The 19,580-nt window shown below is 32.4% G+C and overlaps 1 protein-coding gene across 16 annotated transcripts in view; it reads right to left on the bottom strand.

The window, feature by feature from the left end:
* The window catches only part of LOC106881762 (ryanodine receptor 2), a 381,060-nt gene that overhangs the window by 149,195 nt on the left and 212,285 nt on the right, over positions 1 to 19,580 (bottom strand). For 11 of the 16 annotated variants that reach the window (XM_014932251.2, XM_014932252.2, XM_014932258.2 and 8 more), the window contains 13 exons: positions 18,860 to 18,958; positions 17,861 to 17,959; positions 16,299 to 16,572; positions 14,677 to 14,801; positions 14,314 to 14,462; positions 13,818 to 14,025; positions 12,849 to 12,981; positions 12,015 to 12,254; positions 9,924 to 10,149; positions 8,599 to 8,852; positions 6,861 to 7,024; positions 5,648 to 5,868; positions 4,877 to 4,897 (listed from right to left, as the gene is read on the bottom strand). In XM_014932251.2, coding sequence (XP_014787737.1) covers positions 4,877 to 4,897; positions 5,648 to 5,868; positions 6,861 to 7,024; positions 8,599 to 8,852; positions 9,924 to 10,149; positions 12,015 to 12,254; positions 12,849 to 12,981; positions 13,818 to 14,025; positions 14,314 to 14,462; positions 14,677 to 14,801; positions 16,299 to 16,572; positions 17,861 to 17,959; positions 18,860 to 18,958 — 2,213 coding nt within the window. The remainder of the gene's footprint in view (positions 1 to 4,876; positions 4,898 to 5,647; positions 5,869 to 6,860; positions 7,025 to 8,598; positions 8,853 to 9,923; positions 10,150 to 12,014; positions 12,255 to 12,848; positions 12,982 to 13,817; positions 14,026 to 14,313; positions 14,463 to 14,676; positions 14,802 to 16,298; positions 16,573 to 17,860; positions 17,960 to 18,859; positions 18,959 to 19,580) is intronic. The other 5 variants (XM_052971841.1, XM_052971847.1, XM_052971843.1 and 2 more) reach the window with 1 other exon arrangement.

Here is a 19,580-nt window from a genome sequence, read left to right as displayed (position 1 = left end):
ACACACACACACACACACACACACACACACACAAGAAGTAAAAAGAAAACATCACAACACCTTATGTATCACAAAACATTCCAATAAATCTTATAGGCATGAATAAATTAAAATCTATTCACTTGTTGGTAACCTGAAGCTGAATATTCACAAGTAGCATGCAATACCATGAATAAATCACAAGTAATAAGGACTACTATTTTATAGGAAATGTAGTGGCTTTGATAGGAAAATTAACAATCTTTGTAAAAGATTATAGCTGTCCTAAACATCGTTGTTAAATTTATTTAGATTTCATTCACCTTATTTAAAAAAAAAAAAAATTATTCATTTAGTCAGTTAGCTAAAGTGTTATTAACTATTTAGGTTATTTTGAGGTATTCTTAATTTTCTGGAATTAAATACACTTACAAATGACAATTTAAGAAACTAAATATAAATAGTAACTAATTCCATTGAAAGTACAAAATATATATTTATATTTTAATAAGCATATCCCTAATTTTGCACTAATGTAATTATAGTTTTTTAAAATTCTTAGTAAACTTGTTTTGAAACATTTTTCTGGTTATAAAACAAGATGACAATAAAGGAAATATATTGCACATATTTATTAATTATTTTTTTATAGAAATAATATAAATGCATTGTGTTGCATTCTAATGTGTAATAGATGAACAAAAACATGGTTGAATATAGAACAAGACCACCACAGCAGTGCATAGATTTGTATATTTACACAAATATTGCCAATAACTAAAACTGGTCACAATATTGATTGACAGATACACAAACAGTAAACAGAAAAGCAACAGTGACTGATAGTTTATAAAACACCCATGCTACTAGATTCAATATTTCACCTTCATTGCAGGAGAAGATGTCATTTATAAAATCTATATATATTTTTTCAAAATGAAACTAAATTAATGAGATTTTCTTTATTACTGCAAATCTCCAGCCCTGTTAACATTAATTTCTAAAATCTGTATTCTTTTATATTGGAAAAAATTGAATTTATATCAGACTATTTAGTGATTCCTCAAAAAGATTTGTTTGACTACAACAATTATGTCATTTTTAAGAATAAACCCGAAATTTCGATGCATATGCTTTTTGGAAACTAATATATAGTAGTCAAACAATACTTAAAAGTTGTGTTTACCATAAAGACTTATAAGATATTGATAGAGACCATAAAATAATCTTTGAATTATTGTTAAGATTACTTACAGGCTTAGTTTTCTAATACTTCTACATTTACATCGTTTTTCCAAAATATTTTTAAAAGTTTCATTGTATATCTTTTATTAAATTTCTGTTTTCCGTGAGAAGAATGACTGCTTTTATATATCTTTTAACTTTTTTTACTTTGAATTTTTTGGTTAAATATATCAAGACAAGCTGAAGAGTGTCATCTTTTGAAACATAACTCAACTCAAGCTACTTTATGTATTCAAATCGATCTGCATGAATGCATTTGTATATTTATGTTATGACATTATTTTGCCTGAAGAACTTAAATTTGTCATTTTTGCTCTTTGTCTGAGAACAGCATTGATTATATACATATATATCTTTTTCTATATACACATCCATGCTTATGTACAGTGTCTTATATAATGCTAATATTATGGCACTCATCTAAACTCAAAAACAGTTACGTTACTTTAATGATTCTTTCAGCAATTGAATATTTAACATTAAGTTAAACCATAGAATTGATTGATCTGAAGAGAAATAGATTGAAGAGTTAAATGAGGACAGGAGTTTACTCTAGAGTAAACTATTTGATGATGATTGAAGAGACACTTTGTTAAGTTGTGGTGAAGAGAGAAGATTTTGCATTCAGTGACTGTGAGGGTGATGACATTAGTGAAAAGGTGAAAATATCTGAATGCTTGCTCACAATTCAAGAAGTGAGATAACTTGTTGGTTGTGATACAGAAGAACAACTTTTGCTTTCTTGATTGAAGGTGATCTTACAGGCATTGCAATAGTCAGCAAATGTCTTTTAGCTACTGATGGGGTGTGAGAGACATGCAAGTTGATAAGTGTCAGTCAGTCAGCTACCTTAGTTGGATAAGACATGAAACTAATTTGCTGTCAAATGTATTCAAAATAGGAGTGGCAGAACTTTGTCTGGGTAATTGATGAAGTGTGAAAACAGTTGAGGGTAAGGGTTGTTATGTAGTAAAATGATGTGATACATTGGTTAGGCAACAATTAACTTTATTTAGCAATACAATTACAAAATCTGAAATTTATTAAATGCTAAATATTTGACTAAGAGAGTACACATGTTTCTGTAAATACCAGTGGCAAATGAAGCAGCTAAAAGTATAAAATAGAGGATTATAACCATGAGATAGTCACTGATACCTCACTGCCAATTTATCATACATCTTAAAGGGATACAGCTTTACTCACCACAGTGTAACTTATTTATAGAATTTAAACTAAAAAAAACCTAGGGAAACCTAACTTGCAAAACACAAGCTTCTTAAGTATAATAATGTTTTCCCCTTCTCAGATTTAACTACATAAACTAATTTGATACACACATACACTTAAATATATATATGAATGTATATGCGTGTGCATATATATATATATATATATATATACAAACAAACATATGTATTTGTATATATATATATATACATATATATATATATATATATATATATATATATATATATATGTGAAATGTAATTGGGGCACCTTGTTAGGATGAACTTATTTGCACACTCAAACAATACTAGGTGAGTATCAAACTCTACATAAAATTTTTTCCCCGGTATTCATGCTCTGTATGTAGGTGACATGATCCAGCTTAGTAAATAAGTCCGCTCTCATTTGTTCAGATATGTACTTTATATAAAGACACTTTCCAAATAATTCCAAAGTGCAAATTCTGGGGTAGGTGAGTAAAATATAAATGTGTAACAAAAATGCATGTCAGTTCATTACGGCCGTTTCGAGTGACTTCTTTAATTGATCAATTGTGATGATGTAATGCTTTCATTGATAAATTAAAGGAGTCATTCAAAATGGCCATAATGAACTGACACTTATACATCTTTGTTACTCATTTATATTTTATATATACATATACAATACTTACACACATATTATACACACACACACACACACACACATGTATACACATATATACACACATATATGTACAAATATACATATACTTATATGTTTATATATATATGTATATACATATTCATATATATATATATATATATAGATATATCAAAAGGATGTGTTATAACACTATTCCACAGCCATAGTAACAATCCAATAACCCAATAGTACTAATCCAGTTCTATATATCCACAGGCATATGGTGTAGTGATTAAGAGTGCAGGCTACTAACCCCAAGATTCTGAGTTCAATTCCAGGCAGTGACCTGAATAATAATGATAATAACATCGAAAAATACTTTAGGAATGAGAACCCAGGTTCAAAATTTCCCCAAAACACCTGATGAAGAGTTTATACACAGTGTTATTGAATCAAGGGTTCTGTAGGGTTCTGTTTACAAATGCAATGACCAATATTAAAGACTATTGGGTTTTACTCACAAAGTATTGGAATCTTATATGTGTACCATTCTGCCTAAACAATGGATTTACAAATACAATATTCCCTACATTCACTCTCTATTTCCTATCTTATCTAAACTAACTATTGCTTAACCAACCTCTCCGATGAAGGGATATAATAAATATCCTGGAAACAGCTGTAAGACCTATTTATAAATGTTCAATATTATACACAGCCTCGGTTTTTTTTAATCTCATTACGAAAAGTAAATCCTTAGATTCACGCTGATATATGACCTACATTGGACCCCTTATTTGCATAATCTCCGAATCTGGAGCTTAACTATGGTCTATTCATAGTACTTACTCAGCATTACCTGAAACCTCTGGGTCTAATTGACACCACTATTGCTCATAACCTATATATATATATATATATATATATATAAAATGGCCCAGTATATACAGTTGAAGCAACTACTTTTGTATGAATGTAAGTTCATTGACACATTAGAAAAATGTGTGTCCAGAGCAGATAACCCCATCAATTATAAATAAGATCATGTTTAGATTTCCTCTTCATATATTTCACATTCGTTTCATGCTAAATACTGAGTAATATTTTTGATGGAAATTACTGAAATGTTTTATTTAAAAGAATTTGGTATCTTAGAGTATTTTTTCTTAAATATTTGTTCAAAATAGTTAATTTTTGGTTTTCTCTTAACCTCTCACAGAAAGAAAGTATTTAATGAATTACTGTGTGTTGAAACTGTTAAATTGTTTTGGAAAGGAAAATTATAAATCTTGTTTATGAATCTAAAGCCAATGGCTATGTTATTACTTTGGATGGGGGTACCATATTTTTAATTTATGGAAAAATATTTCTTAATATTTTCCACTTTTAATGTTGTGGCTATAATATGCCTATCAAGTTTTTTATTGCAGAAGATTCTTGCCTATTTCTATTAGAATAAAACAAATATCTTACCAAATAAAAACAGAGGAATTGTCTAAATTATGTATATATTCTCTAGTTTATGTAGTAAAATCATTTGTTTCAATAGTCTAAAATGTTTAGAAAGGTAATATTTTTAAAATTTGTCCATAGCTTTATTAATTTAGAATTACTATTGAAAAAACATCTTGATGAAGATTGTAACTATTATAACTCAGTGTAGAATCCACTGGAAATGATGTTCCCATCTTAAATAGTAAAGGCCTTAAGTTTAAATAGAAAAAACAATCAATATGAAACCACATTTTAATAAACATTTTCAAAGTGCATCAAAAGGACTAATGTATAATAACTATACCAGTTTCCTTGTGTTATTTGACTGAAAAAAAGAAAGAAGACACAAATAGAAAAACAAAAGGAATTACTACTTTCCTGAAGATACTTAGGATGAATTTACCCTATGGCAGAGATTTCAATTTTATCTTTTTTATTTGGTTTGCATAAAGACAGTAACAAAATTATAGAATAGTAAAGCAGGAAGGCATATTTAGTAGTTTTTAAGAAAATATTTTAAAATATAGTACAAAGAAGGCTATCCTTGTTAACATATTTTTAATTCAAATACACATAATAAATTTTAAGTTATCTAATTAGTATTAGTATAATTATTATGAGTATTCTAAAATGTAACTGCTTTTGATATGCAAATGTATTAAAAGCTTAAGCTTGAATATAGCAGAGAATTTGATGAGTGTTTCATAAATAATATTTTCATAAATGTATAACTATATCTTCCTATATTAATAATCTATCTGTTAGTATAACTGATTTTATTTGAATATGTAATTCTAATTGATGAGTATAAATATTTAAAGATTAACATGTGTTGAAGTGTTTTGAGGTGAAAAGTTTCATAGGGACTGAAAACAAAACAAAACAATATTTATGATAGACTAAAGGAATATTCACAGTCGAGAAATGATAACAAAAGATGATTACAAAAGGATTTTCCCCTCCAACAGTATATTCCATTAAAAAACTTTTTTTTTAAATTGTGAGTTCTGTTTAAAATTGCAGCAAACTGACATTCTTGAAAGCTAATTAAAGTGTTAATTGATTTGCTACTTACTGTGTGAACGCCACAAGGAAATCACATACAACATCTCGTTGTCCCTTGGTGAGAGAGCGGCACTTTGTATATCTGTATACGGTATTCAAAGTGTTGTCCATCAAGGCAGATACATGGTCAGCATCTCTAAAGAAGTGACAGTGGGTAGTCATCAAGGGTAGGACGGAGTTACATAAGTATCTGTTAAGTGCCAATGCCATATCACTTTCATCTGGGGTGACCTTAAAAACAAATATCAATTAATGTGTTAATTTTGATTGGGTGCATTTTTAATAACTAAATTAATAACTAATTAAAATTGGGTGCATTTTTAATAACTATTAACAACTCTATTGACTCATATAACATTTCAACTCAAAAAGTCTCCAGTCATTAGACATCAATTTAAGGATTAAACTTGTAAAGTTTATATCAATTAAGATAAACTATCAAGGGGCAAATGAACCCAATTTCAACATTATTCGCAGTAAACAACGGAAAACTGGTCTGCAATACTGTATGTGTTAATATAAATACCAATATCCATCATGACTACAGTTACCGCTGTCAACATCATCGTTTTCAAACTTGATTTTAAAATTTCAAATAAACTTAATCAGTAAAAACTCAAGTAAATTTAATCGATAAAAATTTCTCCAAAACACCTCTCCCTAACAACCTACCCTGAAACTTAATTGTCACTCCACTCAAGCCCACATATCCTAAGAAGCTTTTAACTCAACAAAGACTATATAACGCCAAGATTAACTTCCATGCAACACAGTCCAATGATGGCTTAACTGGCCAAAACTTCAAAGATCATGTCAATAATGTTTTTTTTAAAGAATAATGAATGTGTACTGTACAAAGGCATAGAATATCCCATCAGATTAATGGAAAATTGTTTTATTATTACTAAGCCTCATGCTTAGTGACATTTTATCTGTTTTTATGTTCTGAGCTCAAATTCTGCCAAGGCCAACTTTGCCTTTCATCTTTTCGGGGTCGATAAAATAAGTACCAGTTACACACTGGAGTTGATGTAATGGACTTCCCCATTCCCCTGAAATTGATGGGTTTGTGCCAAATTTTGAAACCATTATAACTAAACCTAAAAAAACAAACATTAATACTATGCATATGCATACATACACACACACATATATATATAGAGAGAGATAGATCTCCCCTAGTGTAAGATGATGAGTAATTGAAAAGAAACAACTATACTTACTGTATCCAATGATGTTGCTGCTCGAAGATCAGGTAGGAAACCATCTTCTAGTAATCTGAAGAAAACTGTTCGATCTGGTATTCCATAGACTCTTTCCAAAAACAGCACAATGGCTGCTTTATGCGTGGGCACCAATCCAGGAGGTAGAGGAACTGGTACTCCTTCTGTTAAACAAAGAAATATATAACAAAATATAGATTTGATATTTAATAAATTGTGCATGAATCTGAAAGGATGAGTGTGTGTGTGTGTGTGTGTGTGTGTGTGTGTGTGTGTGTGTGTGCATGTGCACAGGCATACACCATAGACACTCAAACTCTCATGCACACACACACACACATGCATGCACATGCTCACAAATGAATACACACACACGCACACACATCCGCAGAGTAAATTTCAGCCTCTATAAACATTTTTGAAAAGAAAACAATTAACCTATTGGTTGGAACTGAATAGCTAAAAATGTTAGCCTTAATAAACACATCCTTGCATGTATAGCTGCATGCATACACATACATACATTCATTGATGCATCCATATGTACATATATAAATACATGTGCATACGTACATACATGCAGACAGACATTATATTACTTAATATCTAAGTAATATTCTGAGGGTTTCATACAAATGTGTACATTGCAAAACCAATTTGTAAGTGAAACAGTGGAAATATAGAAGACTTCTAAAATACGAGGATAAATTTCCTTGCTGGAAGGGGATTACATAATGCTGAGAAGTATTTATGCTATAGGTTCTTTTGGATGTGATGCTCGTAAGCATCCATAGTGGTTCATCTTTTTGTAATTATCCATTAATGAACAGTCATCCAGGCTCACATGTGAAGGTGATATATATCAACTCATTATATCAACTCATTTATTATATCAACTCGTTTATTATATCAACTCATTAATTATATCAACTCATTTATTATAACTCCAATATTCAATTGCTATTTTCTTTATTGATCGTGTCAGAGGCAGGCTGAGCAAAGTCAATATTCATAAGCAATGAAGCAGAATGTTAAGTGCTATAATCAAACACTGCAAGATATTTTGGCCAAAGCTCTTAAAATTCTGCTGATCCATCATAAGGATATCATCATCATCATCCTTTAACGTCCATTTTTCCATATTTGCATCAGTCTGATGGAATTTATTGAGGCATCAACCCTCACCTGTTTTACCAATCAAGGTAATATTTTCCTATTGCAAGACATGTTTCTCATGGAAGAGGATAGTGATGATGCTCATTTGCAGACATCACTTGATGTCTAGACAAGGCTATACACAAGAACACACACACGCATACATGCACACACACACACACACACACACACACACACACGCGCGCGCGTATGTATGAATGTATATATATATATATATATATATATATATGATAGGCTTCTTTCAGTTTCCATGTGCCAAATCTACTCACAAGGCTTTAGTTGGTCAGACACTAGAGTAAAAAGTGCTTGCCTAAGGTACCATGCAGTGGAATTGAACCCAAGACCACATGGTTTGGAACAGTCATGCCAGTGCCATGATTGATATTATCTATGTTGGTGGATTTGACACTAAATATTGTTCTAACACAATGATTATAGTACGAAAGAGGAAAACACTGAAGGAATTGAAGAGTTTTGGTAGATTTTAAAATTTATCTTAAAGATAATACTGAAATTGGTGATAATGTGTTAAAATGAAAGAACATATTCTGTTTGAAAGTACCTTCGTATTGCCCAAATCCAGATGGTAAAATAAATCGGAGTCCTAATACACCTTCAAGGTCTTCCATTGACACCAAACTCCGAAGAATAGCACGAGCTCTCAAAGAATTGCTTCGTCCAGCTTTAAGGGTTTCAGCATCAGGAGCACAGCGTCCTAATAAATCAACCAAACTGGAGTAGAAGTTGAGGATTGCACATCCCATGTCTATGTAGTCTTCATCATCATCAGCTGGTAGAGTTGTAAAATCATATTTACTGAAGGAAAGAAAAAAATAAATTCTCGAATGAAGCTGAGTATTAAAATGATTCCATCTGAAAGCTATTTATATACAGGGATGTTTTTTAAAGTGGGTTCCATGAAAATATTTTGAGGTTCCATGTTGAAATTTTATAAAAATGTATTTTATAAATAAAAGTTGGAATTACATCCTAGAGTCAGGGGTTGTCCATAAAAACAGGAATGGGTTCAATGATTTTTAGACTATCAAATAAAAGTTCTTTCACCAAATATGTTTGGGTCCACAGTTTGTAGTGTATTGATGACATCAGAAAAAATTTTAAAACTTTGAGAGATTTAGAATAATTCGTTTTTAACTGTCCAACTCAAAGTAGATAAAACTGCAAATGATAGTATGTAAAAATCATCATAAGTTTTGATTTTCTCTATTGAAAGAGTTGTTTTGACTATAGATTTACATGCTGTTATTTGAGTTGCATGGTTAACAATGAATTGTTTCATGTCTCTAGAATTTTTAAAAATCCCAATCACATAAATGACATACAGTTTTTGATGGTAAGAACAAAGTGTCTAGAAGGAATAAAGTATATGTTCTTGTTTTTGATGAGTAAATTCTTTCTTTAAAATAAAATAAAAATAGGAATGAGTTTGTTCTTTGACAAAATATGTTTGAGAACCATTGGTCTGCATGTTGTAATGTTACTTATAGTGATAGTTATAAACACCAATTTGCGTGTCTCCTGAGAGGGAGTGAGAGAGAGAAGAGTTGTCATAAGTTCATTAATACTGATATATTTCAAAAACATAAAATAAATTCAGTACTACATTATATATACATATTATATATAAATGTTCTGCATGCAAAAGTTATATTTGAGAAATTATCTGTGTCATTATACATGACTGAGGAGGATATTATGAAAGAACTCTCTTACATAACTACTCAAAACACATATATTACATGCATTCAAAATAACAAAATTTCAACATTTGTTTTTTGTCTGTATTATATATATATATATATATATATATATATATGTGTGTGTGTGTGTGTGTGTGTGTGTATGTATAATTATTGTTATAATTACCTTTGGAAAAGGTATTCTCCACCTGTGTCATCATCATCATTAATAACTCTGAGGAAGTTTGCAGCATTAGTGTCTTTGGCTGCTGCAATTTGTTCAGACATTTTGATTCCATCTCGGGTAGCCTTAAGCAATCCGCTTCCTTCACCACGCAGGGCTGGTCCTAAGCACTCAGGCTTGCGGATAAGTAGGCGAACTACTAGATTGGCATTCTCTTCCACACTTTCTCCTATATTATTAAAAGATAAAATGTTATATTGCTTTATACAAATCACGAATTTATAATGTCTCATTTTGGAATAATGAATATAAGAAGATAAACTTCTACATGTAATGGGCATATTAAATATTTCTATATTCTTTATTTGTTCACTTGTTTCAGTCATTGAACTGAGGTCATGCTGGGGCACTACCTTTAAGGGTTTTCTTTGATCAGACATATGTTTCAGTTAAGTAATTATTTTATCAATCTCTTTTTATTGAACTTCTAAGATTTAGTACATGAATAGTGGTTTCTAGTTTTGACACAAGGCCAGCAATTTTAGTGAGAGGGTGTTAGTAGATAACACCAACCTTCAGTGCTTCACTGATAATATATATCATCAATCCGGAAAAGATGAAAGACAACATTGACCTTACTGGGGTTTGAACTCAGAGCATGAAAGCCTGGAAGAAATGCTGCCAAGTATTTTGGCCTATGTGATAACACTTCTGCCAGTTCACCACCCTGTGACATATAAATAGCATTGCTTTTGTTGTGATTGCATAAATACATACACAGACATGACACAAACTCCAACACTATGTGTGGTGTGTGTGTGTGGGGGAGAGAGAGAGAGAGAGAGAGAGTGAAAGAGAGAGAGAGAGAGATGGGCTTCTGTAGAGTTTCCATCTATCAAATTCCATTCTCAAAGGTATTCGTCAAACTGAGGCTATAATAAAAGACACTTGTCCAAGGTGTCACTCAATAGGATTGAACCTAGAGCCATGTGGTTGGGAAATGAACTTCTTACCCATATTGCTATCCTTGCACCTAGGATATATTTTGTCTCTTTTACTTGCTTTAGTCATTGGACTGCAGTCAAGCTGGGGCACTACTTTGAAGGCTTTAGTTGAATAATCAACCCCAGGACTTAGTTAAGCCTAAGTACTTATCCTATCAGTCTCTTTTGCTGAACCACTAAGTTGTGGAGATGTAAACACACCAATACCAGTTGTCAAACAGTGATAGGAAGACAAACGCAGACACAAAGACACCCATACATAGATACCCCCCACCAACATATATGAAGGGCTTCTTTCAGTTTCTGTCTACCAAATTTTCTTAAGGCTTTGTTTGGCCTGAGGCTATAGTAGAGGACACTTGTCTAAGGTTACATGCAGTGAGACTGAACCCAGAACCATGTGGTTGGGAAGCAAACTTCTTACCACACAGCTACTCCTGTGCCTATGATCCAGAAAGATCATACAGAATAAATTAACTTGACCCACAGAGATGATATGGAATAATATAATATTTATGAGAATTTCAGAAACACAGGTTAATATTCAAGTTATCAGAAATTAAGACATTATTGTAAAATTATATCTTTTTCTTTTATCTTCTACTTGTCTCAGTCATTAGATTGCAGCAATGCTGGAGCACCATGCTGAAGAATTTTTTTGTTGAATGTATCACCCACCAGTACTCATTCTTTTTTTAAAACTTGGTACCTATTCTGCTGGTCTCTTTTGCTGAGCCACTAAGTTACAGGGATGTAAATACACCAACACCAGTTGTCAAGTGGTGGTGGTGGTGGTGGTGGGGGGTATAAACACAGACACAATGAAACACATATATACATATATACAATGGGCACCTTTCTGTTTCCATCTAGCAAATTCACTCACAAGGCCTGAGGCTATAGTAGAAGACACTTGCCCAAGGTGCCATGCAGTGGAACTGAACCCAGAACCATGCTATCAGGAAGATAGTTTCTTACTACACAGCCATGCCTTGTCACTCGAAACAACTTAAATAATTAATAACTATTTTTTTACAGAATTATGTCATATCATAAAAGTGAGGAATCTTCATATAAAAAGTTTACATACCATTTACCCAGACACAGAATCGGAAAAAGTCCAAAAATCTCTCTCCTTCTACAGGATCCCAACCAATATCAGGATATCCTTTCTCCAAAAGTTCAGCATTGCTTTGGAGACCACAACGAGACAAATAAACAGTAATTCTTTCCAAATTCGACTCTCTGAGAGCTAAAGCAAGTTCGTTGTTATCCATAAGAGAAGAATATGCAACATCAAGTGGACAGGAGCCTCGCAGTGATGGACGAGCTGTTTGATTATAAAAAAATGGTAATTTATTCAAGGCAATGAGCACAAGAAGAAGACAACGCAGAAGGGATAAATTGTATTAGCTTAATACTTAAACAGAAGAGAAAGGATTTTGATGTTTCAGACATAAGTCCTTAATCAGAAGAAATAAGAGAATGAGAAAAAGTGGTTGGAAAAGACAACAAAGACAAGAGGCCAGGTGGAACACACACACACACACACACACACACACACACACACACACACACACACACACACACACACACCACATGCACACACACACATTCTTTGGATCCTTGTGCTGTGGATGTAAGTTTAGCATTTTGATGAGATTCATCACAGATTTAGAGAACAAATAGTTTTCACCACTCAATATACTTTCAAATAATTCTTAACAAACTCTATAGAAATGGTGATATATTTTCTAGTTGATTATGAAATTGTATCATATATAAATGTCTTGTTTGACAATTAATGGCTAACCTCTCATTACTGGAATGACAAATCCTATATCTCTGAGTCCTTATCATAAAGCAGTCAAGTATTAATGCAATATGTTTTGAACAGAAAATAATAGACTTTGTATATACTTACCGAGAAGCATGCTGCTGTTTTCCAGCAAGTAACTCAGATGTTCAAACATTGCTCTTTGATTTTGTCGACTGATGCGGCAGAAATAACAGAGGAAGCGGCAACACATGACAACCATTTCAGCACAAGCATCTTGCTACAGAGTATAATATTTGGGTAGCATTAAATCACTGGAGCCAATAAGGTACAACTCATAAAATTATCTTATCATTTATCTTTTACTTGTTTCAATCATTGGACTGTGGGCATGCTGGGACATCACCTTGGAGGGTCTAGTCAAATAAATCGATCTCAATAAATGCTATTTTTTAAAGTATGGCACCTATTCTATCAGTCTGTTTTGATAAACAGCTAGGTTATGAGGATGTATACAAACCAACATTAGTTGTCAAGTTATGGTGATGGAACAAACACAAACACATGCGTGCACACATATACACACACATACACACACATGTGTGTATGTGCGTGTGTGCATGTGTATGTGCATATTTCAAATGGGTTTTCATGATAATGAAGGTATATAACAGTATATTAGGGCCAAAGACCAAGATTCCACTTCGTAGACACTGACAGTTTCAGTGAAAGATACAGTTGCATGAGCAACTGGTAAATCTCAATTGTTTCTTCTTGTATGACACCTTTTGTGCCATCAAATGTAAGGAAAATAAAGAAGGGGTAGTATTTCACTGTTCTAGATGTGCAGGATACTTTGAACACCAAACTAAAGATCAGCTGTCTCTTTGTAGTTTCATCAAACTAAACCAAACCAAACCAAACCAAAAGCTTTGACTTGCACTTAAAAAATATTCAATGAAAAAAGTACCAACGCATCAACTTTTAAAGTGACATTCTCTAAACTTTTGAATTCCTACAATTGAATTCCTACCAGCAAAATATGAACATGGCACAACATATTTGTTTACCTGCATTAAACTTGTAGTTGAATTCAAACAGTGATCATATCCTTACCTTACTTTGTACAGCACTAGGATCACTTTCACTTGGAGCACCAGCAATTGATGTTCTGTTACCAGCTGCTTGCTCAGATGCTGCTGCTTGTTGATGCTGTTGTGCTTTGTTAAGTGTGTTTACCATAAGCTGCATAACTGTCTCATGTACGCATAAAGCACGCATCAAATCAGGATGCTGGAAAAATACTTTGTTGTCCATGAGTTCCCTAAAGAAATAAAATAAAATAAAACAAGACATTGACAGAATTATTATTTTCTTTTTGTATAACTAAGTTTATTCCATGCTTCAACAATTCTGAGCATGAATAAAATGTTTCTGAAAGTCATGGATGCTGCAATGTAAATTGAACTAGTTTTTTTCCTCTTACAAAGTGATGAAAATGATTTGGAAAATATCTTGAAAATATGCTTTGTCATTTTTATAATTAAAAATTGTTTTTCTTTCCCCTTGCATTGTATTTTAAAACAAATGTTAAAAAATTGATATTACATACTTGAGGCTTGTTTTCATGGACTCTTCCTCATCAACGGCCACTTGGACCAAAAGCAAAGAACGGATGTGTCCTAAAGCTTTTAATAATTCGTTGATGTCTTCAATACTAGAATTACTGATTACATAAGCTTTCTCCAAAGCAGAAAGTAACTGAAATAAAAACAAAAATAATCAAATGTAAATGAAATTTTTGAAATAAAGAAATTAAGATTTAAAATTTCTTCAGACATACTTTGCCTTCAATTTATTTTGCTTATGAACCCTACATGACAATGATAATCTTCCCTCAAATAAAGTAATTAACAAGACAAGAAATTAAAAATGTAATTTTGAAATTATGAAAATATACAGAAATTTTACTTACTTCTGCAACACCATTATACTGTCTGTGAAGCAGACTAAACATTTCTCTGACCAGGTTCTGGTCAGAGAGGAATGTTTCTTCTCCCCACCGAACCATTGTTTGGGCAATAAGTTTTTGTAGAGAATCTAGAAATATAGTCATAGAAAAGGAATTGAATACCAAATATGAAAGCATACCAAAATTGATCAACATTGATCATAATCACTCAGAAGTAGACATTATCTCAATATACAGTGTGTGTTTTAGATGTTATCTCAATATACAGCAAGTGTTTTAGATAGCAATATTTGGAGATATCATTGGATAATAATAATTTATTCCTGTGATCTGACTTGATTGAAATGGATTACCAATTGAAAGTATACAGTTCCAGAATTAAGAAAGTGGTTATGTACAGAGACAGAACTCTGGAAATGTATTTGTCAACAAGATCTTTGATAATAAACCACATAATTAACATTGTAAGTAGATAAATGTATAATTTCAAATAACCAAACAAAATCATTGAGAAAGGATCTGATTGATAAACTAAGTATAAAAATTGCATGTAACTTAGGCACAAGGCTGCAAATTTGGGGGTGGGGAGAGGCAAAGTCACCAGTGCCTGACTGGCATGTATTTTATTGACCCTAAAAGAATGAAAGGCAAAGTTGACTGCAGTGATATTTGATCTCAGAACATAAACATTTGTAAATACCTCAATACATTTTCTTTAATGCTCTTTAGTTTTGTGTATCTATAGCCTAAACTTAATATAATGGTTTTAGATTTTAGCACAAGGCCAGCAATATTTGGAGAGGGAAAAAGTCGATTAGATCAACTTCCAGTGCTCAACTGGTACTCATTTTATTGACCTTGAAAAGATGAAAGGCAAAGATGACCCTGGAAGTATTTGAATGCAGAGCATGAAGATGGATGAAATGCTGCTAGGCACTTTACCTGGTGTGCTAATGATTCTGCCAGCTTGATGCCTTGCCTAAACTAAATATAATAATGCATAATTATATTCATAACGAATTAAAAAAAAAATTCATTTAATTTAAAATTTGTTAAAAATATAATCAAATGATCAATTAATAAAATATGGACTAATTGATAAGTAATTACAGAGTAAGTGAAGGCATGTGGCCTAGTAGTTCTGGTGTTGCATTTATGATTGTAAGATTATAGTTTTGATCCCTGAACCAGGCAATGCATTGTGTTCTTCATTTCACATTACTCCAGTCCACTCAGCTGTAAATGAGCTCCAGCAATAGCTGGGAAGTTAACCTTGCAATGGACTGGCATCCCATCATTTAGTGGGGTAATATTGTAATCTCAGTTACTTATACACCATAGTGTATTTACTTTTAGACGCTTACTTTAGTTGGACTTTTATTCATTGGAAAGGTTTTGGTTGAAATTATAATTGACTGAATGTGCTTTGTTCTTTTTTACTCATCACATTGAGTAATCTTGCTCCAGTTGACATGTAAACTTAGATGAATAAATTGATGGAATATAATTTTTGTCTTTTATATCAAATGCCTCTTCAAACAACATCACTGAAATTACAAACTAACTGAATGTTTCAGAACCAAAGCATTCATAATATTACAGAACAAATAAAATAATATCTATACCATTTTTGGTTTCTTCATCAGACGATTTTTCTTTGATTTCTTCTTCTTTTTTAACCCTCCAGATCAAGCATTTTAATTTTTCTTTCATCGATTTCGGAGAGTCATCTAACTGCTCAGTTTCATTTGCTTCAGGCTGTTTTTGCAAAGTTGGCATTTCACAATGAATCATTAAAGTTTGATGGTAATTCAATAGAGACTCTCGAAAATCTTCCCGACATGCACAAATGTCTTCATCAAATTCTTCTTCAGATTTGAATTTAAGAAGATTTTTCATCTAAGAATGGGAAAAATAAAAACAAATTTTAGCATTTAGAAACATTTCTGAAATATTTTCTAAAGGAAAAATGGGTAAATTAAAGACATAAAGTACTGTATTTGAAGGTGTAAAAAATGCATGAGCATAATAGATGTATTCTAATTTTAGCAGAGTATATTCAGGAGAAAAATGTTTTTGGTATGCTAAAACATGTAATTTAGGCCAACTTCTCATATAGGACGTGGGGTGACTTTTTGAGAAATTTTCTTGGAAAATAAGTGCATCTTATATACCATCAAATACAGTAATTTCATACATTAAAATGCATCAAATTGCTTCTCAGAAAAACAACAAATATTCAAATTGCATAGAATTCCTATTTGATTCTTTGAATTAATATTTTCTTTGTAGTTATTGATTTTATGAGTGTTATTGTATGCTACTGGATCAAAAGAGTTTGCTGAGGACGACCTTCATAAATGGTTTATGACAATCATCATTGTCATTTTAACATCCACTTTTCCATGCTTGTATGGGGTGGATAGAATTTGTTGAAGCAGATTTTCTACAGCTGGATGCTCTTTCTTGATACCAACTTTAACCTGTTTCTAAGCAATGTAATATTTTCCTATGGCCATACATGTTTTTCATGGAAGATTGGAAACAAGCAACCTTGCTCGTATGACAATGATGTTCATTTATAGTCATCACATGATGTCTACACAAGGGTACACACTAATACCCCCCATACACACTCATGAACATTGCCAAACATTTTTCACAGTGGAATTGAACCCAAGAGCACTTCGTTGGGAAGTAAGCTTCTCAACCACTGAGCTATACCTGTTTTTCTTAAAGAGTCTACAGTAGGATAATCTTTTTAATTAATGGAAAACATTATATTTTGATTGATGTAAAACTGGGGCTACTTATTGCTGAAGACAAGTTAACAAGAAGGTCTGCACACACACACAAACACACATGCAAACACACACACACACACACGCGCACGCACGCACACACACACACACACACACACACACACACACACACACACACACACACACACACACACACACACACACACACACACACACACACACACACACACACACACACACACACAAATAATACACACAATTTCTGTTTATAAATTTCTCTTACAAGACTTGACTATATGGTAGAAAACCATTACCCGAAGAGTTGTGCAGTAGACTGAAACCTAGAACTACCTATGTGAGTAAGTAAATATACATACATGTATATATAAAACTTATTGTTTGCAAATAATGATGAAATTCTATACCTGCTGTTGTGGTGGACATCGAAATTCCCTGGTTTTTTTAGCAGTAACAGCAGAAGGAAGATCTGATTGTTTGATGGTGTTGTAACGACGCAACTGGTCCTGAAGATGGAAATATTGGAAACATTCAGATATCAAAGTCATGAAGTGTTTTGTAATTTCATAATTGAAGCACAAAAATGTTTTCAATAAAAATGAAAGAGTCTCTATATCTAGTTCTCAAACATTTTTTTACCTGTAAACTCCCTTGATACCAATTTTATTTGAGTGGATCCTCATAGCCCTTTGATGTTTAGAGATCTTATAGTTTTATTATTAAATATCATGAAATACAAAAGGTGAAATGGCTAAATGGATATCTACATTTCTCACTTAGTCATTTATGTTATTATACCATTATAATTCAATAAAATTAAAGGCAGTGAGCTGGTAGAATTGTTAATACACTGGGTTAAATGCTTAGCAGCATTTTAGCCATCTTCATGTTATGAGTTCAAATCGTGCTGAGCTCAACTTTGCCTTTCATTCCTTCTGGGATCGAAGAAATCAGTACCAGTTGATCACTGGGGTCAATGTAATGGACTTTCTCCCCCCCTCAAATTACTGGCCTTGTGCCAAAATTTGAAACCATTATTAAATACTCACAAGGCTTTGGTCAGCCAGAGTCTATTTTAGAAGACACTTGCCCCAGGTGCTACATAGAGGGATTAACCTGAAAATATGTGTTTGGGAAGCAATCTTCTTAACCACACTGCCACACCTTATCAGATTCATTTCCTCCCAGGACATCGTGATAATGTCCATCACATAGAGATACAAGAAAACCAGATGATCCTTGGGGGTCTTAAGTAGAGTTCACTGTTGCATACATTCCTAACAGGTCTTCAGGCTGAGAATTGCTAATATCATGATGCTTAGCATTATCACTTAGGACTTTAGAATTAAGGTAAAGAATAAAATAGAAAAAGATGAAAGCAAACAAATGACTGACTATAAACTTACTGTTTGGCATTCTCCCACAAAATGATCAGAAAATGCAACTATAGTTTCAACACGATGTCGTAACTGGTAGTCACATAAATGCTGCAGAATTCGACACATCTGTTAAAGAATATTTATATCATATTATTAGCATCTTTATTTAAATTTAATTCAATAAAATTATATGTAGTTATTGTTTTTTATGCAGATGGTGTCTCTGAGTTGTTTAAAATTTAAACAATATTGTTTCCATACACTAATAAATATACAGTCTTGCACACACACACACATACACACATGCATGTACACATACACAAATGCATGCACACACACATGCATGTACACATATACACATACACACATGCATATATAGACAAATACAGGTATAGCTATTGAGCCAGAAACACATGTACCCAAAATTATTCTCTTATCTCCAGACAATACGTCCATCGTTTTGTTTAACGATATATCAACTTCAGAGAATATTTGTCTCTTTTGATTAACTCCCCTTCTCAGGTGGATCTGGTCATAATTGCCAAATGGCAATATGACATATCCGCTGGAAATGGAAATGGTTTCAATAAATAAAGAATTTATGGCGAATAGTATTTGATAAACCTGTGTTTGTCTATGTTGTTTGAATACATGCCACTGATGACTCTGGGTTATTTCTCTTAGCTCACTTTTTGTTTCTCTTTCTTTCTCTCTCTCTCTCTCTCTCTCTCTCTCTCTCTCTATATAT

Source organism: Octopus bimaculoides, chromosome 11 (assembly GCF_001194135.2).
Source record: "Octopus bimaculoides isolate UCB-OBI-ISO-001 chromosome 11, ASM119413v2, whole genome shotgun sequence".
NCBI classification, from domain to species: domain Eukaryota; kingdom Metazoa; phylum Mollusca; class Cephalopoda; order Octopoda; family Octopodidae; genus Octopus; species Octopus bimaculoides.
The sequence above is the reverse complement of the archived record's forward strand: the minus strand, read 5'-3'. Positions and strand labels throughout refer to the sequence as shown.